We start from the raw sequence: 18104 nt of genomic DNA, 5'->3' as shown, positions 1-18104 counted from the left end.
GCATTCCCGTCACTAAGAGCACCAGCGAAAAGTTACCGGCAAAATACTGGATCCTGTAATGATCGGACGCAACCATCCTTCTACTGATACCTGCCGATTACTCTCTGTATTGTAAGCTGCACTGTATTCTTAATAATGGTGAGGGGGTCGTTGACGCTGTTATTTGGTTCTCGGTGGAAACACCGGCTCCTCTTTGGTCTGGCTTACCCTCCCCTCACGGAGCGCTCATATGCTCACATGCACTCTCTTTGCCTGGTCGGCGTTCGAGGGTAAACACAGATGGCATACATGCGTAAGCGCCGTTGTTGATTTCCGGCTGTCATCCCCCCTTTGTCTACTGCAAGGGTTGCAGCTTATTTCGGACTGGCTTGTTGATTTTTTCCGTCTGTTTCCCAAATCCTAGAGTAAGCTCTGTGGACACGGTATGACGAACACTGTTTGCCTTTGCCCGGGTGGGCCATGATGTCACGTGGGTCGCACTACCTTTCCTTCATCCCGGCTGAGGAAGTGATTGCAGTCGTGATTTTCAGATTTTCAGCTTACCCTGGTGTTGTGCCGATTACTAAGCTTTCCTGGATGTCTCCGCGACATTGGGGGAAGGAGAGAATTTGATCAATCACAAACTTAATTCACCCTCAAAGAGTGAGGGAGACAGCATAATAACATTTTCATATCGACTATAATTCGATTCAAGGGTATATCTCATAATAACGCCTATCCAAGTAACTGCAATATACCAACTCGCTACATCAATCATCAGATTCGTCAAGTACCAGAGCCGTGAGCCTCTCGTCTTCAGCCCAGTTCACTCCACTGCCGACAACCATCCCGCTTGCGATGTTTTTCATGGTCTCCCATTTAGCTTTGCTTTTCCTGCGATCCGCATCTAGCTGATCTAGCTGGGCCTTGAGCTCCGCGTCTTCCAAATTCTCTCTCCATGATTCATCATCTTCCGTAAGAGCTAACAGCTCACGGACTAGCTCTTGGTTTTGCCGGTGGATCTGTGAATTTTCCACCTCCAGGCTGGCAAGCCTTCGAAGAGTTGCACTGTGTGCAGTATTCAGGTTTTCATGCGCTAGAGATAGCATATCACGACGATTAATGAGCCGTAGGAGAGCCCTGTTTCTGGTAAGTAAGGAGAAGATAATTTGAAGCGCTCCAAAAATAGGAAAAGCAGCACGTAAATGCAAAAGGTGCAATGGAGCAAGAAAAATGTATGCAGAAGACGATTAGTAAACTTACTGTTCAGCTGGCGTCGACGCTTTCAGATGAACAGCCTTGAGGATGGGATCAGTCATAAGAACCGTGCCAACGGCTTTCCTCCTGACTGTATAAGTCGCCCTAGCTTCCAGAAGCTCACGCTCGGCGACGGCTAGTTGCTGTTCAGCATTGTCCCCAGATAGAAGATCCGTGTCTGTATCAGGCATAAAAATTAATTCTAGATCGAATAGAGATAATAATTTGTTGCTCCAGCAACATGGACACCGACCTTGTTCTAGTAGCGCTTTCTCCAATTGCTGTTCCTGGATCTGCCGATAAAGCTGCAGGATCAAGGCCTCTTTGTCGGACAAGGTTACGGTATCGCGAGGGTCGTCGGTCGCGAGGTCCAACAACGACACCTCACCTGGGTTTAGGTGAGGCAGGGGACGGACCTTTTCAGATGTCATAGAACGCGACCTCGTGGCAAGTCGGGGAAATGATCGTGTGATTGGAAAAGCCCAGCATGAATGGATCATGGATTGCTGGTTCCCGACCTTTAGCGGTAGGGCGGTGGGGATCCCGGGATGCGGTGGGCGGTTCCGGCGCGATATCAGACACCAAACCGACCAAACGCAGCCTAGACCGGGGAAGCTCTTTGGGCCTGGATGCCTGTGCAGCCTCACTACTTACTTACTTGCACTATATGACTACCTTATCATCTCCCCTCCCGCATTCCTCTCCAGTCAACTTTGGAGCTTTAGTGCTCGTCTTGTGAGGAGGGGATGTCTCTGCACATCTACATAGCTCACACCGGTGAGCATTTTGTTACCGATACAGCGTCCTTTGCCTCGTATGCCCCCTTCGCCCTGCTTTCCCATCACCGCCCCTTGAGCCCGGCCCGACCGTTCCTATCATCTCCCTCTCTTACCCCCGGTGGACGCTAGCTAATATCATCGACTTTCTCTCAGTCCGGATGCAGTACGATCATGGGTGGCCCCGAAGACTTCGATCCCGCCTCAACGGCAGATCTTAATGACTGCTCGTGGGAAAAACGTCAAGACGCTTGCCACGGAGGTATGGTCACGTCGAACACTCAAGCAAGAAGTTTGTGCTAAATCCATCAATAAACAGAGCGAAATCTTTGTCTATGACAGGAAATACGTCAGCGATCCCAACAGCGTTCAGATCTCGGAGCTACCCCCGCCACATCCACTGCACGTCGATAACCCGCCCGATACCCTCACAAACCAGAACGACCTACAAGCATGGAGGAATCTCTATCTAGCAAGAAGGACATGGGCAGCGAACCTCACAGAGCGGTGCGAGTCAGCGGAAAAGCAGATACATGAACACAACGAGCGCACTGATATCATCAACCGAGCTGCAAGTGTAGCGCTCGAGAACCTCAAAACCCACGTCGGTACTCTAGAACACAAATTTCAAGAGGCCCAGTCCTTCGCCAATGAGCTTTTAAGTCAACAGCAAGCAGCACTCAATGGATGGAAGAGGGCACTGTCAACTCTAGATAGCATTCCAGCTCGCAAGGACTTTCCCTTTCTGGGCCGTCCGTCAACACCGACGAAAGGCAGAGGTCAAGCGATGGGTACACTTCAAGACTACGTGGATACAGCGGAGGTACAGAGGGCTGGCTCGGAAGCCCCAGAGATACTTGCGCGCTTTGCCCACCAAGTTAGCACTATCGAGAAAAATGTTAGTGAGATTGCTACAGATACCCAACGCCTGATCGATGAAGCTTTCCCTACAAGTGCTGAGCCCGTGGATGGACTTTTACAAGAAATGGAAACAATTTCGAATAAGATACAATCCGACTACGAGCATGTTCTGGCCTTGCCTAATAATTCGAAGACATTGGCGAACGTTTCTAGGCTCGCTCTCAGCCATACAAAGGACCTTCTACCGTCGTTACTGGATGTTAGCAACGAAATACAGGCTGGCCAGGAAGAAGCTGTGAGACGATATAATGCGGCAGTGAAAGCTTCGTCGAGTCATATGCGACTTATATCTTCTATCGAGTATCGGCTCGCCGAAACTCTACCTCAGATCAACAGTCTTCCCCTGCAAAGCGAAGCATTTGACGTCATTTACACGGTCTTCCATATGCCTATGATCTATGGGTCGGTTCTGATCGAGGCTGTGCGACGTCGCGAGTTCAACGATAAAATGAAGAACGACTCACTGACTTTGGCGGAAGAAATGTCTGTATTCCGGGAAGAGGAGCAGCGTCGAAGGAAGAAGTGGCTCAAAAATATGGCGGATTTTATTTCTATCTCCGATGCCACGACCCCGGGCATCGAAGTGAATCTACGGGGTCAGGAGCAGGAATGGCCTACCGTTAGTAGGAAAGAGGTTGAGTCGTATATCGAAGACCTGAAAAATAAACCTGACATGGAAAATCACGCTCAGGAACTGATGCAGCGCTTCAAAGAGCTTGATGCTCCGACACGGATGCAGCGTCGCAGAGCAAAAGCTTTCAAACAGGGAAGTCTCTTTGACTTGAGCCGAAGTTCGCTTTTACTGCGCAGTGACGATATGGTCAGAAGTCTAAAAGATGAGAAAGTCAAGCTTGAAGATAGGTTGAAAGGCTCTGAGAGCCGTATTCGAAAGTTAGAGGATCTCCTTCATCGTCAAAGTCACATGAGTCGACCTTCCAGTGGCAATTTTTCACTTGATTTTCCCAGCTCACCAGCGTCGCCTCACCCTGACTCACTTTCGAGGAGATCTTCGGTCTCTTCTAGGCGGATGTCTGCAAATCAAGCTCCAGAGGAAAAAGCACTCGTACAGCGCATCACCCGCCTGGAGGCCGAGTTAGCCGCTGAGCGAGACACGGTGCAACGACTTCAAAAGGAGGCACATGCCGAGCGACAGTCTAATACTGACAAGATACAAGAAGCCCAGTCAACGAAGAAAGATCTCATTGGCAATCTCGAAGCGCGGCAACGTGAGTTCGATGACGAGCGCAGATTTCTGGAGGGTGAATTAAAGAGGCTTCGGATCCGGACTGAGGAGCTAGAAGAAGAGGTGGACAGAAATCTCGACAGTCGCGAACACGAGAAACAGGACGCTGATGAGCGCATACATCATCTCGAAATGGAATTACAAGATGTCCATGCCCGAGCTGAAGAAGAAATGAGGAAAGCAAATGAAACGATTGGACAGTTGCAATTGGAGAAGGGCGCAGGAGAAACCCTCCGGGCCCGTATTGAAGAGCTGGAAAACCAGGTGGCCGAGAATGAAAGGAAAGAAAACGATAACAAACACGCTTTGCAGGTTGCTTTTCTTAACCTGTCGCCCGGTGGCTCTGTTCCCACCGAATTCCCGAATATCATCAAAGCAATTGAGGTTCTCTCCGAGGGGCTCACAATTCATGCCAAGAATGCGGAGGAAAGTGCTGCAAAAGCCTCAGCGGAAAGCAAGGTGCTCGAAGAACGTCTGAGTCAGATAGAGTCTGAAATGGAGGATTTGAGAAAGACTGTGGCCTCACGAGAGACAGAACTTTCCCGAGCTCACAACGAAGTGGCTGAAGGAAAATCAAAGCTGAGCATTGTGACCTCAGAGTTGGAGGATGAGCGATCAAAACTCATCGCTTTACAGTCCCAGTTTGCTGCAGGCGAGACCGGATCCGATGCTCTGCGAGAGCGTGTTACCGAAGAAGAACGGAAGTTAACCAATCTGGCCCAGAGGCTAGCTGAGGTTGAGACATTGGCTCGTCAATCTGAGGAAGAAGTTACTACCTGGAAGAAGAAGGTTGAAGCAATGTCCGAGGCGGAGCAGCAAGCTACTGTACGGTTCGAGACGTGCGGAGTCAGGTTCCAGGAGTTATCAAAGCAGCTTTTCGCACAAGTGGAGAAGCTGGAGCACATGCTGGAACAACTAGGATTTACTATCGTTCGTCAAGAGGGTGACATAGTTGTCCAGAGGTCATCCAAGGTCAATGCACTCTCTAGCACCGGTGACAGTCTTAGCCAGTCGGGAGTGGTGTCAGTGCGACCGGATGCAAGCCTCCTCGATTGGATGCATGCCGATAGCAAGGAAGAAGAAACAGACAAGTTCATGGCTTTTGTGGAATCCTTATATCAATTCGATGTGGACATCTTCGGCGACGCGGTTGTCAAGCGTGTGAAGGATATTGAAGTTCTTGCTCGCAAGTGGCAGAAAGAAGCCCGTGGATACCGAGACAAGTACCATCGGGTTCAAAGCGAAGCCCATGATAAAATCGCCTATCGGTCCTTCAAGGAAGGGGATCTTGCACTATTCTTGCCCACCCGCAACCAAGCCATCCGGTCATGGGCTGCATTCAACGTTGGCGCACCGCACTATTTTCTACGCGAACAAGATGCACACAAACTCCAAACCCGGGACTGGCTGCTTGCCCGAATCACCAAGATCGAAGAACGCGTTGTCGATCTCTCGAAGTCGATGAACGGTGCCAATCCTGACCGCCGTTCCATCGGCGAAGTCAGCGATGGCACCTCACTTGATGATGAAAACCCGTTCGAGCTGTCTGATGGTCTCCGCTGGTATCTTTTAGACGCCACGGAAGAAAAACCAGGCGCCCCGGCGACTCCGGGCCTAGGAAAGAGCACCGTTGCACCAGCACACGTAGACGCCAAGGGCAGCATTCGCATGAAACGCACCTCAGTTGGTGGGAACATTGCCAAAACGTTGACCAAGAGCCTAGACAGCCGACGGAATAGTTCCAATTCTAAGAAAGGGCATTCCTCGACTCCTTCACAACGCGGCAACGAATCAACAACAGATCTAGCAAGACTAGCTGAACAAGACGCTGCTGCCAGCTTACACTCACGGGAGGCAGCCCCGAAACCCGATGAGGTTCGCCGCAACCCTCCTCAGGGCCCGTGAAAACCGCGGCCTGAATTTTCTTTCTCTCCTGAACGGAGCTGACGGACCGTCAATAGGGCACGGAACGAATTCACAAGGGCCACCAACGTGCAATCTCCGAGGGTAGAGTGTCACCTTCATCCCCGCGTGTTGATAATCTCGACGCTTCATCTATGCACTCGGCCCGCCGCTCGACTCCCAGATACCGGCCCTGGGAGAGACTCTGGTCCGTTGATTATCTTCTGGAGAGTGGTGGGAGTGGTCGTTGAGCATAGGGTATCCGGCATGCCCTGTAATAGGAATATTATGCAACTATCACGATACATGATTCAAAGGACTCAAATGGTTGAATTGGTTGACACATATTAGTCTGAAGAGATGGATCAGGCATGGCTGCCTGAATGATACCCGGAGATATGAATAATTTGCCTTATGTCTCATTCGCTCCTTATACTCGTATGAAGTTACTCTTTTTGTTCATTGTGTCGTGCCGTTCGCATTCGGCTATTTTGAGTATTATCAAGCGAAATATTGTTAAGCCCAGGATTAGATGTGCATATTTTTTAGCCTCTTTATTCCTAGGACACTACGTGGATTATAAAACAGATTGATATACAATTCACCATCTGGCACCCATTCATAAAGCGCCAACAACGCCTGGTATTTCCCGGTATCTTGTAGAATGAATATTAGCATAAGAAATGTTCTAGAAGTTAGATGCTAAGACACTGCCACTTGAATGGACGGGTATATAAAGCTAGTTTATAAGCAGAATAGGGAGAAGTTGAAGCCAAAGTGGAAGAATTACTGGAATGACGCCAGTATCCGGCTAACCCGATCAGGCAACGCAGCGGTACCGCGGGCGGAGCTCGTCGTTGCGCTTGTTGCTCTGTTGCTGGGGGGAGCGTTGATCTTGCGAGCTTCTCATTCACTGCATTCCTTGCCCACCATCTGCCCCTGGCTTCTTTGTGATAGTCGCAAGGAGCGGATTGGCCGAGCCTGTCTCTCATCATGCCTGCTACCCCCGAGCGCAGGAGCGACCGAGGGGCGTTGGCGCGTCGCAACCGCGAATACCCCCAGGACCAGCAACTCTCCCCCTTTGGACGAGCTCGCCATACTCGTCTCACGGATAATTTTGACGCGTCATTTGTACCTAATACCTACCAAGACTACAATAGCCGACAGCATCGGCGGAACTTCAGCCAAACTGGATCAATCCGTGCCGCTTTCAATTACACTTCGCGTCTACACAATATGTCGGATCACGAAGCCGCCGCATACAACCACGGCACCCCAAATCGGAACAGAAGACAGAGTTTCAACTTTACGTCCCCCGATTCAAACCCACCGAATGAGTTAGCGGAGGCATATCGGCAAATCGATGATGCGGGGAGCCTGGCTGACCTCGACCCCGACGATGAAGACTTCAACATTTCGTTGCGTGACAGTCGCAGCAGACGCTCATCATCAGCATCGCGACTGAGGGGAGACGATCTGTTTGCGGCAGCTGATGCGGATTTTTTGAATGAGATTTCGGACGACGGCCTCCGCCGAAAATTAGTCGACCATGTCGAAGACGAAAAGCGGTTGAGACGGGCCACATCCAGCCGGTCTCCTGTGCTGAGCAACGCAGGGACGCCAAACCCTCTCACATCGGAGAACCTGCAACGGCGCGAGGAAGAGGAAGAACAGCAATATTTGGAAGAGGAAGAAAACGATGGATTGAGACCCTCTCTAAACCTCCCATCGAACTGGGGAAGCCGGGCAGCTCATCGCCGTGACTGGTTGAGGAAAATGACACGGCGCACAGAGCTTCCAGAAAACCCTGCGGTGAGGGCGAAGGAGACATCACCCCCAAGGCTCAAGTTTGACAGAGACTCGCACATCAACCATACGGAACCGACCAATGTCGAGAGCACCACGCCAGCCGGACGTCCGTCAAACAGATACAACAGGATCCCATTATCCGATGCGCAGAACAAGCTCTCCGAACAAAAAGCGGACAAGTTGACTGATGGTGATCCAATACCAAATACGCCTATTGTGGTCTACAAGAACTCAACATTCACGAAGCGAAGCCCAACGAAGAGAGACTCGCAGGATTTACTTCGGAAACTATCGAGAACAGAATCTCCAGGCCAACGGAACGAACTCAAAACCCCGGAGGCTCAGAAATATCCCGAGCGACGTATCTACGACAAGACGCCTGTGGTGACGGGGGCATGGATCGATACTCCGGTGACTGAACGGGTGGAACGGGTCAACGAGCTCCCGGAGCATCTCTCTCGGGATATAGCACCATCACCTCCGAGGAATGAAAGGTTCGAGTCGTCGTTGGTGCCCTCGCATACTCGACAAGCTTCACAATCACACGAATTCGAAGAAAGACGCTTAAGGGAGGAAAAAGAGAGAGAGGAGCAGGAAGAGAAGAAACGGAAGGAGCAACAAGATAGGGAACAGAGACTGAAAGAGGAGAGACAAAAGGAGGAGCAGCAGAGGGAAGAAAAGGAACGGTTGGAAAAGGAGAGAGAAAAGGAGAAGGAGCGGGAAAATGTGGAAAAACCGGCCCAGGAGAAACCCGAGAAGAAAGCTGAGCACGATCAGTCGGGGAAGTCGAGTGGAAAGGCGAAGTCCAAGGACAGAGCACCGCTGGTCAAACCGGATCTGCCAAAGAGTGCTCTCGAGACAGTGTTGAAGGATTACAAGGACCACAAAGAATCACTAGATGTCGGTGACGATACGATTGAATCACTTCAGGACATCATCGACGGGCAGCCTGGTGAGTTAAAGACCGAGGACGAGGACGATGCCGCATACGAGAAAGAAATATTGAAGAAGCTGGAACTTGCTAGTTCCGGGGATAAAGAAACGGTGGACTTGGACCGGCTAAATGAGAAGTTGAAGTCACTAGCGGACAACATTCAAAAGGTCAAAACAGGGTTGGACGGCTTGGAGGTCCAAGTATCGCGAGATGCGGACACGCTTGCCGCAATCCCATCTTCCCCGAAGGGCAAACGAAGCAAGCATCACATCTGCGAAAATTGTAACGGGGAGAGTGATGGTCGTGTTTACGCGTTGGTAACCCTTCCACGGCTATGGAGACGAAGCCCTGTTTCCGGACGCATACATCTTACGCGTCTAGGATGGTGCTCTCTGATCCTGCTCTTGTGGTTCTACTCTGAATCGACCATGTGCGATTTTTACTGCCACCCTTCGATCTCAGAAACCTGCCAGGGAAACTGCCTCCTCCCGGATGCTCCCCGTTTCCCGTACGTGATACCGACAATGCTCTGGCGCTGGCTTCACTTGTCTTCGATATTCACTCCTCTTTGGACTCTTGCTATTGCCTTGTCTAGGCTTATTGCACAGATGCTGGGCTTCTGGGACGGGTACGTGGAAGAAGAGCCTATTCCGGTCAATTTGACCGGCGAGATCCGCATACATGGTCGTACGATCAATATCCCAACGGCCGAAGCTACGTCTCGAGGCTTCTTCTCCCCGCCGAAGTTGTGGCCTGGAAAGGGACAGCCGATTGTTCCACAACCAGTTCCTGAGTTAAAGGTGGAAGTTGAGGATATGTCTGGCCGAGCATCCTCGTGGGATGACGATGGATCTATGGATGATGATGAATATATTTAGGAGTTTGGTTTGTCTTCGGACTGGTCAGGGCGTTTGGGATGTTATTGGCGTTACTACAAACGGCGGACGGGATCTATACCTAGGTGGCTAATGGAGTATTGATTATAAGCAACAAATATATTGGTTCATCTTCTACTACTGTATGTGTAAACCACTAAACCCACTCTTATCTAAGGTTATCGCGATCTGCAAGGAGCCGCGGCTAGCTCTTCGCAGTTAGTGCATTGCTAAATGCGGCATTTAATGCCTCCTTGCATTCGCAGTATATTCTTCACTGATGTGAATTTGCCAGAGATTGGGGAATAGAAAGAGTGATAGAGCAAATATCCTAATTCACATATCATACAAGTGATAGACGGGCCCTTGATATAAAAGCCCTTTCAACTTCCTCCATCTTCTTCCCAATCCTATCCAACCACCCCCTTCTTCTCAACCAGAAAACCTCTCTTCCATGACACGAAGAAATCAAATTACCTCGGATCAAGATACATCAAAGACACATCTGATACTTTTTCATAGATTTAACAAGATATCGAAGACATCTGATTAGCCAATACCCCACAATATACTATAAAACTAACACTATAGCCAGCCAAAAGCCCACCCTTCAGAGCTATAGCACAATTCAACCCTAACTCATCATACAAACATGAAGCTGCTATGAGAAACCCTCTGAGGTATCGACGAAAACCCCAACGTGGTATTCCTCGGTATATAACAGCATCGAAAGCGCAATATGTATCGCCGTTAATCATGCTTAGAAGTCTCGTTACATCGACTCAACCTCCTCCAGCTCCATGGGGGTGTGCTTTCTCGGATAAATAATACAGGCTAAAGAAGCGTATCTGAACTGAGAAGTGGGAGCTAAGGCATGCTGCCTGCGTGGAAGCTCCGCTCTTGATATGGGAGAATCTCTCGGCAGAAGTTTTACACTCCCGCAAAACCGAAATATACGGTGGAATGAAGTCTAGGGTCTCAGGTCCTTTCAGAATGGGGCTAGGTAGCTCTTATAGACGCTTGACGCTGTCTCTTTCAGGAGGAGAATTTAAACGTCCGGCTATTGAAGCACGACAAGAGGCACGTCAGTTAAGATTTAGAATTAAGAAAGCAGATGACCTCTCACTCGCTGATTATCTCGTCCAGAAGACGTCTCTCTTGCGAGCTGCCGGCACGGCGGACGAAGAGACCCTGAAAAGTGAACTATGGGAAGGCCTTGACAACAACCTTGCCTACCTCGTTCAACCAATGGAGAACGAGACGCTCGAAGCCTTCAAACGCCGCCTGCGTATCTAGATCTAAACAACGAACACAGAAGAAGAGTATCCATTCAAAGCAGATAGTTGTTCATTTTTTCTTTTACTAGGGTTAACTAAAGGAAGAAAAGGAGAGGACTCTACCCAATCGGGTAGGTACGTTGCAGTGGCTCACCGATATTTGACTGGCCATTAGAAGGCCCACTCTAAAAGACAGACTGGGAATTATACGTCTATGTTCGATCACAATGCGAGCAGAAGCTTACTCGGGTTAAACCTGGCATAGGACGAGACCGCATCAACTCTTGTCATAGGACGTCTACGTAACCTCAGCAATCAGAAGACCTAGACAGGAAAATACGGTGTCCTTCACCGACTTTGATGAGCATATCCCATTGGCGGCATGCATTGATTCTGCCAATGATGAAGGCCTCAATGCAGGTTTCTATAACGTTATCGAGATCCCAGATACTGAAAGGGTGACAAGAAAAACCCAGTAAGAAGGATCTAAGCAAGGCTATTGGTGCTTGTTTCCCTGTGATTCCTATGACCGAATTAAACTTCCGAGACCAAAGCCACATATCCATTACAAGCCGCTCAATTTATTCCAGCATCGCTTCTAATGCTACAACCGCTGCACTGTGATTGAAATCTTACGAGTTCAAAGCCCTGCTGGGGCTTTCTCCGAGTGCAGGAAACAAATAAATGGCTAGAAGACAAGGAGGATGTCCTCAACTCTGTATCAAACCTGGTTTTCTTATACGTGCCAGTTTATTCTGGCACATTAGGTTCTTGTCTTGAGCATGTACAGATACTCTCAGGTTCCCGACGCCGAAAGTCGAAGAAGCCAAGTCACCCAAGGTGGATCCAACTAGACTTCTCTAGAACAATTTGTTTGATTCACTAGCATATAATATGGTGAATTAGCTAGAATAGGGTTTCAAGATTAGGGCTGACTCCAACAACCTAATCGAACATAGCATATTTAACCGGCTGGAAAGGATCAAATGGCGGCTTGATACGCCGGAGTACCCAGGTTCACAATAATAGGGAAGCATTTGAATGGCTTCTTAACCAAGGCCCTGACCATCCCAGAATCAAAGCTACAATTCCTCTGGAAAAAGAGTGGGACTGGGCTAAGAAACACACAGAGATATTTTTGATAGGGCATCCAATACTGATTGTTGTTCCACCACACTTAATGGATCAAATGGGCAGAGAGTCTTCTAAGAATCACTGAGGCACTCAAGGTCAAGTTCTAATATAGTGACTACAGAAGTCCGTTCAATTCCACAAGACACATCTCAGAAACTCATCGGCAGTCTAAACGAAGACAGGAAAAGTCCTGGACAAGGCCGGTAGAATCAACCCACGAAGTGACCAGATTCAGCTGTCTGGAAAATAGAGACTTGCTTCAAGGGCAGATAACAACACCCCTGGAAAGCGGCATCACATCATTACTTAGCTAGTTTTATAGCCATAGCTGAATTAACTGGGTGGGATAATATGGAAACGGAGCAGGATATGATGATTCTCGTGGACAACCAGCATATACAGACTACTCTGTATTCAAGGGGAGCGGTGGAGATATGCTCCTAAAGCTGAGGGTTGGACATACCTACCATTTCGGTATCCGAGCAGGAGACAGTCAGAAAACCACAGAAGCTAGCATTCATTACCGTGGTTTGATATTGTCAGGATATCTGGGCACCGAAATATGTACGGACGAAAATTGCATGGTATCTTCCGTGCAGAACCGAAAAAATGACATCTTCCGACCCGATCTATGTCTGTGTATAAGCTGCCTACCTCACACAATCAGTTAAAGCTTGCCGCCTTTGAATTGGGAAAGGTTGGCAGCCACAGATGGTCAATGTCAAATAATTGAGCGATTCGTCGATTTTTCCTCATTATAGGGCTGCGATACTCCATATAGGATTCCAGTTCTGACAAGTGCCTTTACCATGGCTAACTGGTCATATATGCTGGCTTTATGATGGGCTGGTCTATTACAGATATCTAGGTCTTTACCTTCAAAGGAGGATATATAAACGAGACAATAACTGTCCTTACGCAGCATACGATCCGTTCTATATTCTCCGTTCTGTCTTACTCCACCTTCGATGATATGCTTGGGTGACCGAGATACCATATTATGTCCTGGCCAGTAGGGTTTCGGCCGTTTGCTCTATCGTTGGCATAAGATGTTTCAGAACTTTACGCTAAACAGCCTAATCGTCAAAATTGGTCAACTTAAGTGCCCGACCAGACATCCGCATTTCTGTCATCATTCTTCATCGACATCGAGACATACAAAGGAGATGTCAATAAGGCTCAACCATCAATAACCAGCATTCTTCGTTCCAGTTTAGCTGTAAGAACAAACAATATCCGACTTTGCTATTCAGGCTTCTGTAGCCGAGACGGGTGGAGGATGACACAAATTCTTGGTCTTCTCCTTTCGTTTCCTCAGACAGCTTACAGAGGTCGCGAAAACACTCCCAGATTTAGGGCATTCCGTTACTATGGAGATCAACTATCAGTGTCAGACTGAACTGGCAGATCTGGCGAGCACTATCCTCACCACTACATCTAGTGTTGCCAACATTGTTACTTCTGCTAGTTACTGTAGAAATCACCACCACATCCACTAACTACCTTCCTTGAGGTTTATTGCATGAATTTCCCACAATCCATCAATCGTTACACCGTTCATTGTATTCATTAAAGCTCAGTACAGACCAATCCTTCTCGGAACGGTATATGTGGATTGAACCACAACTCTGTTCTCATCTATCATGCCAGATGGCTGCCTTGCTAGAAGAAGCACTAAAGGTGTCTTCGCGGTAAGTTTCTTCATCTTCATGAAGGAAGCAGAGCATACTGTGGGACAGAGTTGGCAGAGCTCGTGGCATGGGTTGCGAGTACCATGGAGAGAAAAAGAAACCTTGTTCATATTATATCGGCGTGCTAAGATGCATATAAACAAGGCTTGTTCAAAGGCACTAGTCACGTTGCTTTCTCTACCTTATCGAACAAAATGAACAGTTCTACTATCAGTCGGGCAAACATAAGATACAACCAACCCACCAAATCTTGCAACAGGATGTATGCCATCATAGCTCATCTTGGATGTTGTTGTCTGACTAGCTCGGCAATCTCTTTATCATTTACGCAAGACAGAAGTGTGCGCAACATGATCATATTGATACTCTTTCGCGTTAATATGAAGTAGACAACAACTCCGAAGCAGGTTGTCTGTGCATAACCCACGCCATCTGTCGACAATAGATGGGATAGATACATTATATCACCGTGTTGCCGGGAATCAAAGTGCGACGAGGCAGTCCAGACAAACATACGCAGCAGGGGTAAAAGGAGCCACAGGGCTGGAGCTTGTGTGAAAGTATACTTTCTCACCTTCGCGAGGTTCCACCAAAAGCTGCTTGAGTACTACAAGGATGAAGCTGACACTAATAATTTTCTAGCCCTGGCCACATTTGGGCCTTGGGACACCGAAAATCCTCTCCATCTCGTCCATCTGGCTAAGGTCATCATCTCCGCAGGGCAGCCTATTGCTATTATAAATTGTCTCACAAGATGGTTAGAGACCTTATAAAAATAACTCTCGAGCTTATGGGGAAAAAAGGAGATGTGGCTATCAATAACTAGTTGTCTTTTTTGAAGGACTCAAAACTCTACAGATCGAATGCAGCATCGGGCGCCCAAGAATTGTCTGTTCGCTACACTAATTTACAGCAAGTCGAGCAGATCCATTTAGCAGAGGTTTCTGGGTGATACTGACCGCGATGTCTGGGCCAAAGAAGAAAGTGACTGGCACTGCGCTGAAATTTATATTAGATCTATACTCGTCTAACAGCCATATCCAGACGATTAGATCTTAGCTGAGATACCTAGGGAAGCTGCCTGGGCATTTAGAATGTCTGCAAGAAATGAAGCAGCCATGGGGATGTGTTTGGATGCCGGTGTTGCCTCTATATTCTAGTGAGCTTTTCAATGCTGGCGTAAATTCAGAGATTTCAAGTATTTTACCTGCAAGGGGAGTGATTGGTACTGGTTCGGTCTTCTGGATAGAAATGTCAAATTAGTTGGGGGTTTGATTGCCGCAAAGAAACAGGAGGGACCATTCTATTACTTCCGATCATGATGGATTCATTTGAGAAGGATTCTATTGGGTGCTTCAAGTTCAGAATAATAATTGATGCGGTGCCAAGATAAAGTATTCTATGTACCATCGTATGCATGTACATCCATCTAAAAAGCATATATATACAGCAAGTCTATAAATAAGCAGGGTATAGCAAATCAATCCTCAAACGCCAGGTTCATGGTATAGCCCATTCAAAGTAATCTATAGCTTCGCCTTCTCCACCCACTCCCGTTCCAGGAGTTTCTCCCCCTCCAACCGCCACTGCTTACCCTTCTCCAAAACCGCATCCACCTCTTCATCCGTCAAAGGAACAGCGGTTTCGAGCGGAATCTCACGAACCGACTGCAACTTGTATCCAATAAAGGTAATCTTCGCCGGAGTAGGGGTATCGGCAGTAATTTTGCCAGCCATGACATCACGACAGAACTGCGCCGTGTCGTCCAAGAAGCGACGAGACGAAGGCGTGCCCAAGAAGACCTGTCCGAAAACATGCGGCATACCTTCGAATTGCTCGACAATCACAGGGACGCCAACCCGGTGCATTTTGCGGGCAACAACAAGTCCCTCATCTGTAAGACCTTCCTCGCCCATGGAGATGAACACCGGCGGTGCGCCTTTCCAAATCTCATCGCGGCCGGCCACCGGGCTGACGAGTGGGTGCAAAAGGGCGCTGGCGTTCGTGTAGAGGTCCACACGAGGTGGCTTGACAGGCCAGACGTCGTCTTCAGGCACAGCAAGTGGGCGGTAGGCTGTTTCAGGATCCTGGGTGGGAGGACTCAGGAAGTCGTAGACCGAGTTGTGGTGGACGGATGGCATAGAGCGAGTGATGTCGCACCAAGGGGAGCTGATAGCTAGGCCGGCGGGAAGTTCGATGGGGACATCACGTCCATGAAAGCGGACGGTAGGACAGACGCGACGGAGTGTGAGGAGCGTTTGGAGCAAAACGAGACAAAGGTTTCCTCCGGCTGAATCACCGGAGACGATGATCTTGTTCGGCGCGACGGGCTCGTGAAGAGAGCCCGGAGGCGGGGAGACGAGCGCAAGGTATGCAGTAAGGGCATCAACGAGAGCAGCAGGGAACGGATTCTGAGGCGCAAGACGGTAGCGCACCGATAGAACACGGGCACTGGTTCGTTTCGACAGCTGAGCGACGAGCGGGCGATGGGTGCACGGGTCGCAAAGGCTTCACATCCAAAACGTCAGTATTTAAGACAAACCTCCCAGACAGCATTGAGGGCAACTTACAAATACGCTCCTCCATGGAGATACAAAATCACCATATCCTCCTTCGCCTCCTTCTTCAGCTCCTCATACTTGGCTTCTTCCGAGATATCCGGCTGCGGCGCATTCTTGTGCACGCCGCTCCGATACCCCGTCCACTCTGCCTCAAGCGGGGTTACTCCAGGGATATTATAAGTTTCGTCGCCCTTCTTCAGGTCTTCAATGGCTTTAATAACCGCATCCTGGACATCCTCTTCTGGCTTGGGGAATGTCACCTTGGACACCCACATGGGACCCTTAATACCGGGGTCGCGCATGCTATCTCTTTGCTGCTTGCCGACGGGCGAGCTAAAAACGAGGAATGAGCGAATGATAGCGACAGTCAACTCGGTGCGCAGGTCTTGTTTCCCCGTAACTGGCGACATACGAATGGCATGTAGGAGAATGGTTTTGAAAATGAGGGGAACTCGCACGAGGATTGCCGCCAACAGGCCGAGGGGGTTGTCTAGTTTGCTCATGATCGCAGACTGTAACCTGCGAAATGGAGAACGCAGAATAATCAAAGAGTGAAGACCGACTCGCCAATAAAAAAAAAGAAAAAGCAAATAACAGAAAGACCAATCCCCGACGGAAAGAGAAAGTCGAACGAGAAAAGGTTGTAGGTGTGGAAAAGAAAGAAAAAGATAAGGGGGCAAAAGTGGCATAAATTGAAGAAAGCCGAAAAGGGCAGCGAACCTCCGACAGACCCAGAAGAAAAGCCTCGGCTCAACAAAGTGGAGGGAGACGATGGGTCCGCATGACGCAGGCACAGCACGGGCACCAACGGTTCCGTTGCCGCTGAGAATAATGAAGGAAATGCACTGTTTCTGTTTACTAGATAGTTTATCTCGAGGCTATACTGTTCTTCTTCCGGACCATGGAATGCGGAAGTAGAAATTAACCTTCAAAACCCCAGATTCCGTTCGGGTGGCGCTACTACTAAACACTAAGCCTGCCTGACGAATCTAATCTCATCGGCGAAAAACAACACCCCACTCCTTGCTTATGGATCGTTCATTCCAATGCATTAACTAAAACTATAATAGTACAGATTTATTGATCCCCATCTGGATCATTTCATGCAGGTCGTCAAGCGTATGTTTAGTGTCTCCATCCGGGGCCTTGTCTAAAACCGTCCAGCAGTTTCCTTGGCCTTGCCCTTGACCTCTCCAGCAGCTTCCTGTGCCTTGCCCTTAGCAGTACCGAGTGTCTCTTCAGCCTTGCCCTTGCCCTTGCCGGCCACTTGGGATGCTTCACCAGACAGTTCGTCGGTCTTGGCCTTGGCCTCAGAGGCGGTGCTGCTAACGGTGCCCTTGACCTTCTCGGCGGCGTTTTCTGCACATCATGATGAGCGGGAATCCTGAACAATGGGGTCTAGTAGTCTACATACCTCCCACTTCAATGCCCTTCACAGCGGCGTCCGAAACCTTGCGGTCAGCCTTCTTCAGGGTCTCCTTGGTGGCATCGATGGGACCCTTGTCTCGACGGGCAGTGGCGGAGATCGAGCGGGTAGCCCCGACAGAGAGAGCGGGAGTAGTGGTAGGTCGGAGAGACAGCGAAGCTGTGCGAGCAGCGGGAGCAATGCGGGCGAGGAAAGACATGGTGGATTGTAAGGTATTCAAGTTGATGGGATTGAGGGTCGGATGATGTAGAGGTCAGAAGTAGATTAGACTGTAGTGGTCAAGTAGACTGATGATATGGTAACCAATGTTCGAATTGTC

The 18104-nt window shown here is 49.1% G+C and overlaps 6 protein-coding genes across 6 annotated transcripts; 3 read left to right on the top strand and 3 right to left on the bottom strand.

Annotated features, from left to right (window-relative positions):
* Positions 1-749: 749 nt before the first annotated feature.
* On the bottom strand, positions 750-1667 carry AKAW2_10607S (centromere protein H; the record flags this gene model as incomplete). The annotated part of the gene is made up of 3 exons (XM_041689068.1): positions 750-1119; positions 1243-1414; positions 1490-1667. 3 exons carry the CDS (start codon positions 1665-1667, stop codon positions 750-752), a joined length of 720 nt encoding a protein of 239 aa, XP_041537327.1.
* A 315-nt stretch (positions 1668-1982) lies between these two features.
* atg11 (autophagy protein ATG11) lies at positions 1983-6329 on the top strand (the record flags this gene model as incomplete). The annotated part of the gene is made up of 4 exons (XM_041689057.1): positions 1983-2050; positions 2169-2274; positions 2332-6051; positions 6138-6329. 4 exons carry the CDS (start codon positions 1983-1985, stop codon positions 6327-6329), a joined length of 4086 nt encoding a protein of 1361 aa, XP_041537326.1.
* A 742-nt stretch (positions 6330-7071) lies between these two features.
* Positions 7072-9699, top strand: AKAW2_10605A (uncharacterized protein; the record flags this gene model as incomplete). Its single annotated transcript, XM_041689046.1, has 1 exon — positions 7072-9699. The coding sequence occupies one exon, from the start codon at positions 7072-7074 to the stop codon at positions 9697-9699; it is 2628 nt and encodes an 875-aa protein (XP_041537325.1).
* Positions 9700-10689: 990 nt separating this feature from the next.
* Positions 10690-10992, top strand: AKAW2_10604A (uncharacterized protein; the record flags this gene model as incomplete). Its single annotated transcript, XM_041689035.1, has 1 exon — positions 10690-10992. One exon carries the CDS (start codon positions 10690-10692, stop codon positions 10990-10992), a length of 303 nt encoding a protein of 100 aa, XP_041537324.1.
* A 4332-nt stretch (positions 10993-15324) lies between these two features.
* Positions 15325-16862, bottom strand: AKAW2_10603S (alpha/beta hydrolase; the record flags this gene model as incomplete). The annotated part of the gene is made up of 2 exons (XM_041689024.1): positions 15325-16306; positions 16369-16862. 2 exons carry the CDS (start codon positions 16860-16862, stop codon positions 15325-15327), a joined length of 1476 nt encoding a protein of 491 aa, XP_041537323.1.
* A 647-nt stretch (positions 16863-17509) lies between these two features.
* AKAW2_10602S (uncharacterized protein) lies at positions 17510-17984 on the bottom strand (the record flags this gene model as incomplete). The annotated part of the gene is made up of 2 exons (XM_041689013.1): positions 17510-17718; positions 17774-17984. The coding sequence occupies 2 exons, from the start codon at positions 17982-17984 to the stop codon at positions 17510-17512; spliced, it is 420 nt and encodes a 139-aa protein (XP_041537322.1).
* Between the last annotated feature and the right edge of the window lie 120 nt (positions 17985-18104).

Source organism: Aspergillus luchuensis, chromosome 1 (genome assembly GCF_016861625.1).
Source record: "Aspergillus luchuensis IFO 4308 DNA, chromosome 1, nearly complete sequence".
Lineage (NCBI taxonomy): Eukaryota > Fungi > Ascomycota > Eurotiomycetes > Eurotiales > Aspergillaceae > Aspergillus > Aspergillus luchuensis.
This window is presented reverse-complemented; position numbering and strand designations above follow the sequence as displayed.